Source organism: Pyxicephalus adspersus, chromosome 6 (genome assembly GCF_032062135.1).
Source record: "Pyxicephalus adspersus chromosome 6, UCB_Pads_2.0, whole genome shotgun sequence".
Taxonomy (NCBI): Eukaryota; Metazoa; Chordata; class Amphibia; order Anura; family Pyxicephalidae; genus Pyxicephalus; species Pyxicephalus adspersus.
In genome coordinates this window covers 20,917,610-20,931,228 of record NC_092863.1, presented here as the reverse complement: position 1 = coordinate 20,931,228, position 13,619 = coordinate 20,917,610, and the positions used below count along the sequence as shown (strand labels likewise).

At 38.2% G+C, this 13,619-nt stretch overlaps 1 protein-coding gene across 1 annotated transcript in view; it reads right to left on the bottom strand.

The window, feature by feature from the left end:
- Positions 1 to 13,619, bottom strand: part of SRCIN1 (SRC kinase signaling inhibitor 1) — a 262,183-nt gene that overhangs the window by 56,484 nt on the left and 192,080 nt on the right. Inside the window, exons 13-14 of the mRNA XM_072413697.1 lie at positions 3,697 to 3,844; positions 51 to 342 (exon numbers count right to left, since the gene is read on the bottom strand). Of these exons, the coding sequence (XP_072269798.1) occupies positions 51 to 342; positions 3,697 to 3,844 (440 nt within the window). The remainder of the gene's footprint in view (positions 1 to 50; positions 343 to 3,696; positions 3,845 to 13,619) is intronic.

The window sequence follows — 13,619 nt, the reverse complement described above, 5'->3', positions numbered from 1 at the left end:
GGTTTTCTGCATAAGCTTAGTCTATTGTAAGAAAAGTGCTCTGTTCTTACCTCTACAGATTTCTCTGACCCAGCCCTCCTGTTTTGTGTCTCTGATACAGTCTGGGTTTTCACAGTCACCATCTCTGCTCTGGTAGGATTGGAGGCAAAAGAAGCCGCATCCGTGTGACACACCATCTCCCATTTGTGTGTCTGAGACTCATTCATCTGAGAGAAATGTGTTGGGGGGCTGGAGGGAAGCTCAAACTCTGTGTTTTTAGAATACTCTCCATCAGTGGATGTCTTTTTGGGGGAAGGGTTGTTAAGGTTTTCTGGTGTACTCCACACTCCTTCATCTACCTGTCTGGAAAATAAAAAAAGACAAGAAAACTAAAGAAGAGGGAACTGCTATAGGGGCACATTTAACAAAGCACACAATAGGAACTAGAGATATAAGTATTATTTAAAATATTACATTTGTCTATTCTTATTTGCCAGATTCTCATACTTTAGCACTGAGTAGTTCTCACAAAAATCATGTGAGCAACATGATTACTTTCAATAGGATACAGTGCATATATGCAATTCAATAGTGAAATGTGGCACTGCACCACTCAGTAAAGCTAGTGATGTTCACCAATGATAATAGTTTGCCAATAGCTTTTAGTAAATTGTTGCTTACAGTAGATACGGAGGTTTTGTTTTGCAGGGAGGTATTGCATATGTATTGCTCATGCATACACCTTAACCTAACATCTTTTAGCTTTGTCTTGTTTGCCACGGCGATTAAGAATAAATGGTTGCACAGAGCCTCCCGGGATACCTACATCACACAACCCGGGATGCTCTTGGCTTTTACTTCAGGCATGCACAAAAGGGGCATTTTCCTTCACTAAGGGGAACGAGATGTCGGTCTCACACATGTGCAGTGAGATGGCTCTCTTTTGTCCCCCTTTACACTGAAGATGGCCGCGCCTAGCGCTTCCTCCATGCTGGATGAAGAAGAATTCCAGGACAGAGTGGGACCCGATCGAAAGGTCCAGCACGATTGAGGGATCTGTGGAATTAAAGGTAAGTGTGATTTTTTTATTTTTATGGTTTAGTTCTGCTTTAAATGAAAGGTTCAGTCTACCCAAAATAGGATTATTTTTTTGTTTTTTTGTAAGTCTAAGAAGTTCATTTTTGGACACTATTGATGAGATACCTGCATTTGAACATTATTACAATGTCTGTGACTTTGTATAGGGCTGCATAACATAATGGCGCTATACAAAAACTGTGTATTAACCCCCTTAGGGTGGATTTTACGTGAAAAAAATAGCGGTAATCCCGAGCCACACGGGGTAGCTTTAAACTAAAAAAAATTCCACTTACCTTGCTCCGTTGTCGTCCCCCGTCGTCCTGCTGGTCCCCGCAGGTCCTTGGGACACGTCCTTTCTCCTCGATCTCCAGCTGGTGAATGCAGCGATGATCTCCGGGGTTTCCTGGTGACCTCGGGGCATGCTTCTGTGCTGGCAGGCGGATCGTCGGGAAATCAAATTATTATATATTATATATTATATTCAAATTATATATTATAGCCTACAATGAAAAATACATTTCCATGCAAAAAACTGTACCACTTTTTGCATGGAAATTTGCATGGATATAGACCACTATGAGGTTAATATTAGTAATATTAACTATGGAGATACACTTTGCATGCTGTGTCAATTTGTTCAAATTCATGGAGACTGCAAAAATAGGAGCTTCAACACAAAAGTGACAGTAACTTTTCACCCCCCAGATGTACTGAAGAAGAGTCAGGTTTTTGAGACATTTCACTGTTGGAAGTATCAAAGACATAGGCTATGAGCTGACTGACCCTTTTTATCTTTAATAAGACTAGCAAGTACTCCTAACCTGAGTATTCAACTGATACCTAATGTCTTAAAAGATTATTTAACTATTTGAATGGTATATCCCAATAAAGCCTTTAGAAGTGCTGTAATGATTGTAATTCTTAATGATTGAAAAAAATCTGTAACTGATGCTATTTTGCAAACTGCAATATAACTTTACCAGTAAGATTTACATTTCCCTTTAAAAAAGAAAAAATTCATTTACATGTACAACAGTGTGGTCAGAGGTAGTGTGCTGCTCTACGTAGTGAATAGGCAAATTTTATTTTTCTACTTACAGACGTATTTCCTTTCTTTTAGATCATGTCTGGCTCTGCTGTTTCACGTTGTAAGTGCCTAAACAACCCTGATTCTTTTTGTTATATCTGTGGCTGTTTCACCATTCACAGTCAAAGGGCGAACATCAGCACATTTGTAGAGCAAGCCCATTTGGCATATTTCAAAGTTAAACTTGGTGATCATAAAGTCTTGGGCCCCTCATAAGGTGCACAAACAGTCGAGGGTTTACGGATGTGCGACAAAGCGAACACATGATAAGATGCCATTTGGTATACCTATGATTTGGCGAGAGCCAGGAGATCATTTCAGTGACTGTTACTTTTGTATAGTGAAAACTTCAGGATATAACAAGAAAAATAAATATAACAAAAAGTATCCTAGTCTACCATCAGCTATATGCCCAGTGGCTCATTCAGATGAAATCCCAGTGCCGGTTTATGTTACACTACCCTCTCTTAAAGAACATGGTGATGAACGAGTTGACAACAATGATGAATAGTCTGAAATTGAAGAAGACTCTGTTCATAAGGTAATTGAACAGCATGAGTTGAGTGATATGGCATTTTATTTGGGACTATCGAAGAAGGCTTAGCATCAAGACCGCTAGAGAAAAACTTATTTGAAAAAGGAACTAATGTATTGTACTTTCGAACCAGAGAAATTGAATTTCTGCAGTACTTTAGAACTGACAGTGGCTTTGTGTATTGCCATAACATACCAAGTTTAATGGAGGAATAGGGAATTCCAATCTTTTTCTTGGAAACACAAAAGCAAATAATTACACAATAATTGTCCAGAAACTTTTGGACAGCTACAAAATGCTTAGTTAAAATATGAGTATCAAGGTGCATTTTCTACATAGCCATCTTTCTAACTTCATGGAAAACCTTGGTGCAGTCAGTGGTGAGAAAGGTGATTGATTCCACCAAGATTTGAAGGTCATGGAAGGACGGTATCAGGGTAGATGGGGTGTACATATGATGGCTGACTATTGTTGGAGCAACCGGCGGGATTGTTCCAACACTGAACACTCCAGGAAAAGCTATAAGCGTAAATGTTTAGCTTAACCGCTTACCCGATTAAATTTCAAATGTTTTACTGTAAAAAAAACGTCATAGAGTAAAAATAAATCCTTTGTATGAACAAAAGAAATTTAAATAAACAGAACATTCAAGTTATTATTTCATTTGTATGTTTTTTGACAAAAATAGAGGGTACCCTGTACCGTAAAAAACTGGATGTGAAAGCAAAAAACTGGGGTCATTTCTGGATTCACCTCCCAAAAATTAGTAAAAAGTGTAAGATCTAACTCAACATCGGTTTCAAATGTGTGATGATGACCTGTAACCGCTTGACTCAGATCATGTTTTGATGTATGATTTGTTTTTCTATATGTAACTTGTAAAAAAAAAAAGTTGTAAGTTGATCTAAATGTGGGGAACAAGTACACAGACATTTAAACATTCATTTGGTGAGCTGTAGTGACAATCTTGTAACAAATAATTCTATATTATTTACACTTTGTTAAATCAGCATACTTGCGAATCTGAGCCAGTGTGTCAGTGACTGTCTTGCATCTCTTCAGCAGGCCATCTAGCCGAAGTGGCTCCTCCTTCAAGAATTTTACAGCCTCCACTTCTACTCTGAGTACAACCCGCATTTTACTCTGCAGACTGGGAAACTGAGCTGTAAATAAGGAACATACCAAATTAATACAAGTATACACTAACTGAAAATACAAATCAAATATATAAACTCTTCAGCATAACATTTATTCAGGAATAGTAGTCACAGAAACATGCATATGTCCTCTTGAGCAATAGCTTACAGCACCCCCAGTGAGAACCTCCAAATGAATAAAGTGCTTAATATCAATCCTAAGAAATTAAAAAGCAGTGCAAACATCAAGATCAATGCTCACTATCAACAGCATCATTTAACTTGTAGACCCATTACCAGATTAGGAAGGAAGGCTTAAAATATTAAAGGGGAAATACTGAGGAGAGGATATATATTTTTGAAGGAGTGTATATCCTAATGTTGGTCAAATATTATTTTAGGGGAAACCTGATTTAATTCCAGAATGTAATATAAAAACAAGCTTGTCACATTCAGCATTAAATTGTTTAAAAACAGATTTACATTGAACACTATTAATAATAAGTGAAGGGTATTCATATCTGAGATAAGAGATTATACTTTTTTTTGTCTGTTCATACTAGGATATATGGCATATTTATGTCAAAAATGTCCTTTTAACCAAGCAAGGGCTGAACCTATGACTTACTTTTTACTCATCTACACCTTTTGAGATTAAGGCAGTTGACAATAACAATTAGGATAAAATGAATTCACTGAACACAATTGTTGCCCTTTGTCTCCAAGTTCCTAATAATCTAAAGTTAGATAGCTCTATATTTAATATATTTTGTACAGCCATCTACATCTTTGAGCCATTGGGCCCGATTTATTAAAGCTCTCCAAGTCTAGAGACGATACACTCTCAGTAGTGAAGCAAGGTAATCCCACAAATTTGTAACGGATTTGGTCCAGGATTCAAAACATTTGCTAACAAATAGCAATTTATATTCATTCCAGGTTTGCTGGATCACCCAGATTCACTGTTGAAAGTGTATTCTCTCTGTCCTTGGAGAGCTTTAATAGATCAGACCTATTTTTTCTTAATTTATTGTGGTAAAGATCTGTTACTAAACTAGTATTCTCATGTTTCCGTCTGTCTAAAAGCAGCATTCTTGTATATTCTTCCTTTACGATTTTATAAAGATAAGCTATGTATGGCTGAAATCATGTAAGGATGAGTTAGGACCTCCTAGAAGCCAAATAATATTTAGTTCCTTAAGTAAAAACAAAAATAAAAACATATGCAGAATATTTCTTATGCAATATCCCCTAAAAAGCTTTCAAGCACCTGCTGATCTGCTGGAAAACCTAGCAGCTGTTAAAACCTATTGTGGTATGGCAAGACAGGGTTTTTTTGCAGCTTAAGAGTTGTAGGCCCTGGCCCATGTACTATAATAATCATTCTGATCCATAATCCCTTATTATTGCATTTATTTAAATATAAAAAGTGCCTCCAATGTTTTTTTGTAAACAGACATTTATTAGCATTCACAGATGTATGTTTTTGTTATTTTTGAAAGGAAGAAATGAATTTGTGAGATGATTTGTTGTCAATAGCAATCAGCCATCCAGTCTGATTTATTTTTCAATGGATAGATAGACATTGCACACATGTATGAGCTTTTGATACAATTTTCCCGGGTAGTAGTGATGGAAGTTCAGATGCTATCAATAATTTTACACAAGGCATCTGTATCCGTTTAAATAATATTTATCAACATGTGTGATCTAATCTGGAGGTCACAGAGGTTATGGAATGCAAAAGTGGGTCGCAGAGGGTACATAAAGTCACTCGAGTTTGCTAGAATCACTGGAGGTAAACAGAGTAACCAGAGATACTTGGGGCTACTAAAGACACACGGGTCACTGATTACAGTGCTAGTCATCCAGCATACTGATATACTTTTAAATGCCCAGTAGGCAGATATTCATGAAGAGGAGAGTGAGTGTAACATTTAACACCTTTCCCTTCTATTCTTCTTCCTCTTTTACATAGTTAGTCAGGTTGAAAAAAGACATATGTCCATCAAGTTCAACCACTAGGGAAATAAGCAAATTCCCAGATAAATTTCTATAGACAGAAAAAACATTGAACATGGTTCAATATGCTTCAACAAGGGAAAAAGATTTGTTCCTGATCGTGTAAGGGAATCATACATTCCCTGGATCAACAGTCTCTGTTGTCTTTACTTTAAGACTAACACGCATTTATATTCTGTGCTTCAAGGAAAGCATTCAGCTTTTTTCCTAACGCAATCTATAGAACTTGCTAAAACTACTTCCTGAGGGAGCCTATTCCACAATTTCACAGACCTTATGCGGTGAATAAGCCTATTTTCCTCAAGACGCAGAGAGTCTCCCCCACTTTTCTTTTGGAATAGTCTTTAAGACATTAAAACCAGGATAGAACAATGAAAGGAATAACCAGTAGTAGAAAAAAAACAAATAAATACATAAACATAACATAAACATATACATAAACATAACACCAGTCTAGCATAAAAGAAAAAAATATAAACATCATACAACTATGAATTCAGCACACACCTTGGGTGGTGTATCCATACATACCAATCTAATCTTTAGTAAACCATTTAAAATAGTTCAGAGTAATGGCAAATGTTTTTGAGCAAAGATATTAAATCTAAAAATGAGCTGAGGAGGGTTGAAGAGTATTTCGATCTTGCTTGAGGTTATATAAACTGTTATATTTGCGAAAGGCTTCCGCTATCCCTTTATATATAACAACTGTTACCATTTATAGGGTATACAATACTAGAAATACGTGATTTTATATGCCGTTTCTTTAACAGACGTGCTAAAAGCACTCCTGCTCTATTACCTAGAGCATAGTGTTGAGCTTTCAATTTCTTAATACTCAGATCAAATTTATATAGAAGAAGAGATTGCAATATTAACTTATCTTTCTGAAGGGATGCATTCACTTGGGATGAAGGTATTTTTTTGTTTTTGTTTGTTTCTACCCTCATTTTCATGAATAGATATAAGCATAATGCTCTTAGTCTTTTTTGTAGATAGATAAATGTCTGGACCAATCTGATCCTGATGTTTAGGTTGGGATAAGCCATATGTATTGAGACTTCAGAGTCTGTCTGGGATTTGATGTTAATCACCCACTTCCAGTATCAGGGGCACCTGGTCCGACCACATTATAGTTTCTGTTAAAAAAAAGTAAATCCTGGAGTGCGAAAGATGTAATGGAGAGAAAAAAGTATTTTTCCAACTCCTGTTGACACCTCCATACGTCATATACCTTGTGGGCGATCAGAAATGGTTAATATATTGAAATTGTAAATAGTCCTATATCACTACCATTACTCTGCACTTTTTCTTTTTGGTACTAGAAATTTTTTGGGAGAAAATGGCCAAGATTCCAGGTGGGAGTTTTCGCATAATGGAAATGGGTCTCTTGTAAAAAGTAGTATCTCCACAAACAGATTGCTTCTTCTTGTAACACAGCTCATATAAACTGGCTATTCAAGCCCTGAGTATTAAAAGAAATAAAATGAATCACTATACTTCCACTTCAAATTGAAAGCAAGTAGAAAAAATTATTAGGTTCCTTCAGCAATGGAGAGGATAGCAATAGTCATATGAAAAAACTATCAAAAAGGGTATATGCCTTCTTCAATTGGTACATGGGGGTCATTTGATTTAGCTAATATTTATGATATGTATGTTAATAACGCTTTGGTTACCTTAGCTGACTCAGCAAATTTTTGTGATTAAGTATGTTAATAATGCACCAAAAACCTCTATATGGGTAAATTGTATCCCTATCATGACACCATGATAGCAGACTGTAAACATGATGTAACAAAAATAACACTAGGATTTGATTTACTACTGTACACTTTATCAATTGTTGTAATCCTTCCTTTAAAGAATGGTTATATCTTCCTAAAGTATTAAGGTAGTAAGTTAATAATATAAAGATGTTTTAGATTATGATTACCAATGAAGGAGGCTCATACCTAGGACTACTCTGTGGCTCATATTAATTCCTATCATAATGATTCCTATCTTGTCTACAATACCAATGTACTTTAAAATAAAGTCACACATTTTTATTTCTTGGACACACTCATATACTTTAATGTCAGAAACCTTTTGCTTAAAGAGGAACTATACTCAAAACTCAAAAAAAAAAAACTCTTACCTTTAATCCTGCAGGGCAGTCCGATCACTCCGGGGGTGTCCTGCATCAGGTCCCTCGTGGTCCCGGCATCTGTTCCAGGGCCAGTGCTCTGGGCACCGCCGTCTTCTCTTCTGGGTTCTTCATCCTACATCACCCGACCCAGGCGCCAGATTAGGTGACGTAGGATGAAAAATAAATTGCCGATCTTCTTGCGCATGTGTGAGATCGGCAAATTTTTCTCTTTGCACAAAAAAGCTCCTTCTGCGCATGCCAGAGATGCTTGAGAATGCGCAGAAAGACCGCCCATACAGCCTCCCGGGATGCCTGACGTAGGTATCCAGGAGGCTTTAGGCTCCCATTCATTCTCGACCGCCTAGGTGAACGAGAATTTGGGGGCGGTGGGGCACACATTTTTTTTTTTTTTGGGTGTTGCACCTAAAAAAAATTAAAAAACGGAATTTTTACCTTACATAAAGGGGTTGTCTACCCTTTTATGTAAAGTGGAAATTCTGAGTTTAATTACGCTTTAAATAACTACATCATTAGGACACCACCTACTATTGTCCGCGATCAACTCCACTAAGGGGATTCGGAGACTCTGCAGGAGTGAGCAGCAAATGTCAGGTGGGAGTGGTCTCCTGACAACATTCGTGATGCTTGTTTACAAATCCACAGGGCGCTGCACGCTCAGCACCACGTGGAATGCCGCAACCAAAACCTATTTAAGACAAGCTACATGCTTCTCCATTTCTCCAGGAAAACGCCACCAGAGCTGACCGCGATCAGCCTTCTGAGCACTTCTCTTCATTTACTAATCCAGCCAAAAGGTAAGAAATAGAATTCCACTCTCCTTTTGCAAAAAATCTAATTTAACTAAAATCAGAAACTACCAAGTATTGCAGGGGCAGGGGGTTTCAAATTTTGAATCTGCCAATTGATCATTAATAAGTAAACATCTCATTATACCTATTTTTGCTAGCATACCAGCTAGAATTTTTCCATGCACATTTTGCCAAACAACTATTATTCATGTTAGGGTTAATTCCAACAGTAAACCTGATAAGAGCCTAATTTCTAATAGTATCCCTCCCAAATTACCTAAAGCCTATATATGGACCAGTCACAATTTACACTATCCTGATTTTAGGAACCAGCTTGTTGAGAGCCCTCCATAGTACGCAAAACATTCCAGTATATTCTATCCTCCAACAATCCACAAGTAAATTTGGATTTATTCTTTATGTAATCTTCATACAGTATCATAGTTTAAAAATTGTTGTCTTTGACATGGATATTACCTGAAAATGAAACTAACTCCTGACAGAGTTAAGACTTTGATTTTCAGAACTTGAGCCTCCTAAGTTGCTATATATTAAGCTAACAATCTAATTATGATTTTCAAGACTGTTCATGTAACAAGCTAACTTTCTGACCTGTTTTGTTACAAAATCAGGTCATTTCATATGAATAATCATATGACCATTTATTATTACTTCTTAAACTCCTTGAAAACTCTATTTTGACCTATTTTCTGATTACTATTTTTTAAAGGTTTTTACCTCTTATGTTTCTGTTGGTTACACCTAGTTATGATAAATGCTTAAATCACTAGCTTATCTGTCTCAATGCATCAGGATAAAGGGACCCAAGGATTCCATTCAAACATTCAAACTAACTGATCCTCTCTATGAACTAGATCTCATTTCTATGTTGGAATAGAAGTGCTTGTTTAGCTTCTAAAATTTTGTATGTACCAAATGCGAGGGAGGCTTCTAATACAAAATAATTTTGTTATACTGATGTAAATACTTGTTTTGAATACACTTTGCAAAAAAACTCTCATTTTGCTACTTTCTTTCAAACAAGACACAGACTGGAGAAAATACAGATAGAATGGGCATAAAAGAGGCTGAATTTCTGTTATCAAAAATAAAGCAAAGATTTAAAATATAGATAAAGATATCGGTTAGATGTGATGAAAGACTGAAGTTGCCATTCCTGAAGACATTTTATGCTTGCTAAAAATGGAGGCATCTCTCTCCTGCGCATGCGGGCAGTTCTGACTCTGGGCGTGTCAAGATGACCAAGCTTTATCAGTTTCATCCAACACGCCGGCCAATTAGAAAATAGCCTCTTAATCATCCCTGGCTATTTAGCAACTCAGACACAGTACTCAGTGTTCGCTCAAGGTGTCTCCACTAGTGCCGAGCCCCTAGTTTCTGAGCTAGTTCCTATACACCTGTTGCTTGATTCAATGTTTCTTCTGTCTAGCTCCTGCATTAACCCCTTATTGTCCAGTCTGTGTCCAGCCTATTCCCTTGTGTTGTTCCAGTCTTCTGTCTGTGGATTTTTCTGTGTCAACTGTGCCTCCTGTAGCTTTGTGTATCCTGTGTTCCCTGTGTCTGCAGTGGTGTTTATTTTCTGGATACTTGGTATTTGGCTCCTGGCTTGTGACCTCTCTTGCTTGCTGCCTGCTTAGTGATTTGGTACCTTGTATCTTCCTGCCCAGCCTGGTGTGCCCAAGGACTGCGCAAGGACAGCACAACATCCTCACCACTAGAGGCTCTGGAGAAGACCTGGTTGCCGCTTAGACTCTGTGCCTTGACCCTTCTTAGGGCTCACAGCACTTGTGTGCAAGGCGTAGTGCCCCCTAGGGGCCCTGTCTACCCTAGCGCGACAATATCTTCAGTTGTTATTGGGTGAGTGTAACCATTGAGCTAAATAAACAGCTTAGTTGCATATCCCCATATTTGGACAATATTGTGCTCTCTCGTGGTTTTAATAATAGCCAGTATATTTTTCATGTTCTTGAAAGTGAAAAAAGATAAATGTGCAAAAAGTTGTATTTCCTTGATATTGCTTAGAGATATACGGTGCTTTCTTTGCCACTGACAATAGTTTCTCTTTATATGGTAGAAATTATGGCTAGCAAGATATCTCTGGCTGTTTAGGCTGGGAGGAATGAAGGTTTAGGTATTCTGTTGGTCCTGTCGATTTTAAAATCAGAATCAGTAGCTGCAGGTAATGTCCTGTAGATTTTAAAATCAGAATCAGTAGCTGCATGTAATGAAGTTCGGCACAAAGATTGAAGATATGCGAGTAACTCTAGATTTTGGGATAGACTCTCTAAATTGTATGCTTTTTTGCCCGGAGCGATCTTCCAGGTCTGCAACTTACCCAAGCCAAGATATTTCATTAGCCTGATGTGCGTCTTTTAGGCGATGAGCCTGGGTAAATTCCCTTTTTTCTTCAAGGTAGAAGTGGAAAGGCCCTCCTCGTGCACAGAGATCTGCTCTAAGGCCAGGCGCCCTTTAGGGCCTATTTGCATGCCTGCATCTCCAGAATTTTCTACAGGGGAACCAAGGTTAGGCTGATCCACACCCTGCTGATAAAAGGGAGGCGTCTATAGTGAGGATGCAGATTGAGAGGACTCACCCGGACTGCTGGTTGACTGACCCGATACTTCTGGGTTCAAAGATGAAAGAGATCCCTTGGAGTCCTAGCCTGAGGGAAATGTCAGAGGAGATGGAGAGAAGATACGGATACAGCCTAGCCAGTATCCCAGTCTGGCCCACCACCCCCCTAGTTATTTATTGTTGGATCCGGCCTAATTAAATTGTCGCGTTATGATTCTCCAGATAAGAAGAATGAATAAACTATTTAGGTAGAAATAAATATAGATATTTCTCAATATGTAGAGAAATGAAATACCAAATTTAGAGCGCATTTGGCATAATGTACCTCAATTTTCCCTGTAAAAGAGATTGAAGGGCCTGGATAGGGCTTTTAGGGAATGGATGGGCCAGACACTACTCCCTTTTTCCTGGCTCTTAGGGTAAAGATGAAACCTGAGGCCAGTAGGCTCTGGTAGAAACTGTATGCTGAGAAATCCCAGGAGGTCTCCCAAAGTTTAAGTCTGTAGGACCGATAGAGAGCCTTGAGTCTGATTTACGTGAACATTTTTTTGTCATGATGTAATAACACTGATCACCTCTGAGAGAAAACTATGGAATTTGTTGTGTGTTGGAGTTTTTTTTAAAAAATAAAAGTGGCCAAAGCTCTCGCAAATTAGAACTAAAGACTCAAATACCATTTTGCAGTGAGTGCATTTGAAACTTATCTCCCTTAATATATATTAGTAATAGTGTCCCAAACACTGGTGAGAAAAGTGAATGATGGAGTGTATGTACCACCCTGGCAAAGGTATATGTTTTAAGCCTCCAGAAGATATTTGTATTGTCTGGAGTTTTAGTTTCATTTGTGGAAAGCCAAGGTATTAGAGCCCTGGAGCCAGATCAGAAAACGGGTGGGAGGGTTTCCCTGATCCACCGGGTTCATGTCTGAGTTTTCACCTGTGGAGGAGAAGCATAGGTGTGCTATTTAATCAGAAAGCATTATGCTTCCCAGAGTTCTAGTTAGTCAGGGAAGTGAGTGAGTCAGTTGCTTAAATGTGTTATTGTTTTGTTGGAGTTTCTGCAATAAAGATACAGGGCCTGATTTATTAAAGCTCTCCAAGGATGGAGAAGATACACTTTCATCAGTGAAGCTGAATGATCCAACAAACCTGGAATGGATCTGGTCCATGGTTGAAAATATTTGCTAACAAATAGCAAATGACTTTTAAGAAATCCATTCCAAGTTTTCTGGATCACACAGCTACACTGATGAAAGTGTATTCTCTCCAGCCTTGGGGAGCTTTAATAAGTCAATGCAACAGTCTACATAGAACTTGTGCAGACTTACATAAGCCAAAAAGAGGAAGATCCAAAAGGGGGAATTACACACCCCCTAAACGTATCGCACAAGCAAAAAAATGATATCTGAAGAAAGAAGTAATCAAGTAGTTTTTTTTGTGTTGTGTGTGCAGTTCATGTAACAGAGGTAGAAAGAATAAAATACTTAGTCGTGCCTGCCACCTTCCGCTACCCCTGTCATGCCAACCCCTGACTCTGGCACAACAGTCACACCAGAGGTCTACAAAAAACTACTTGTGCAAGTAGAGAAAATCTCGTCTTAGTGCTGACTTCATGGACTACAAAGTCAGGCTTTAAGACCTTACCACTGCACCCACTTTCATCAAGCAAAATTATTTCTCCGCTGTCATATTTTATCAAGCTTCCAACCCTTGCAGCCTCTTCTCAACAAATGACTCCCTTCTAAACCCCACACCTGCTCCTCCTAGCTTCTACCTCTTTGGCACAAAGACATTGCTTCTTACTTTCAAGATATAATCATCAAAATAAAAAGATGATGTCTCTGATCACTGTGTCATATCCATATCCATCACTTCCACCTGTAAATCATCACTAACCTCCTTCACCCCTTTTAGTCTTGATGAAGTCTCCCCTCTTCCCTCATCATCCCAATCTACTACCTACCTGTTAATAACACTATTACTCAGCCCTCACCTTAGTCGTGTTGTCTAGGTGCTATCTTCTATTCTACCCTATCCTTCAGAGACCACCAAACTCCTTGTTCATGCTCTTATCATATCTCGTCTGGACTACTGTAAAATCCTCCTCTCTGGTATTCCAATAAATCAACTCTCTCCTCTACAATCTATCATGATATCTTCAGCCAGACTTATTTCCACCACTCTTTTTTTCGATGGCTCTCCTATGCTATGGCTTAAAAACCCTCCACAACTCTTGTCCCTCCTAC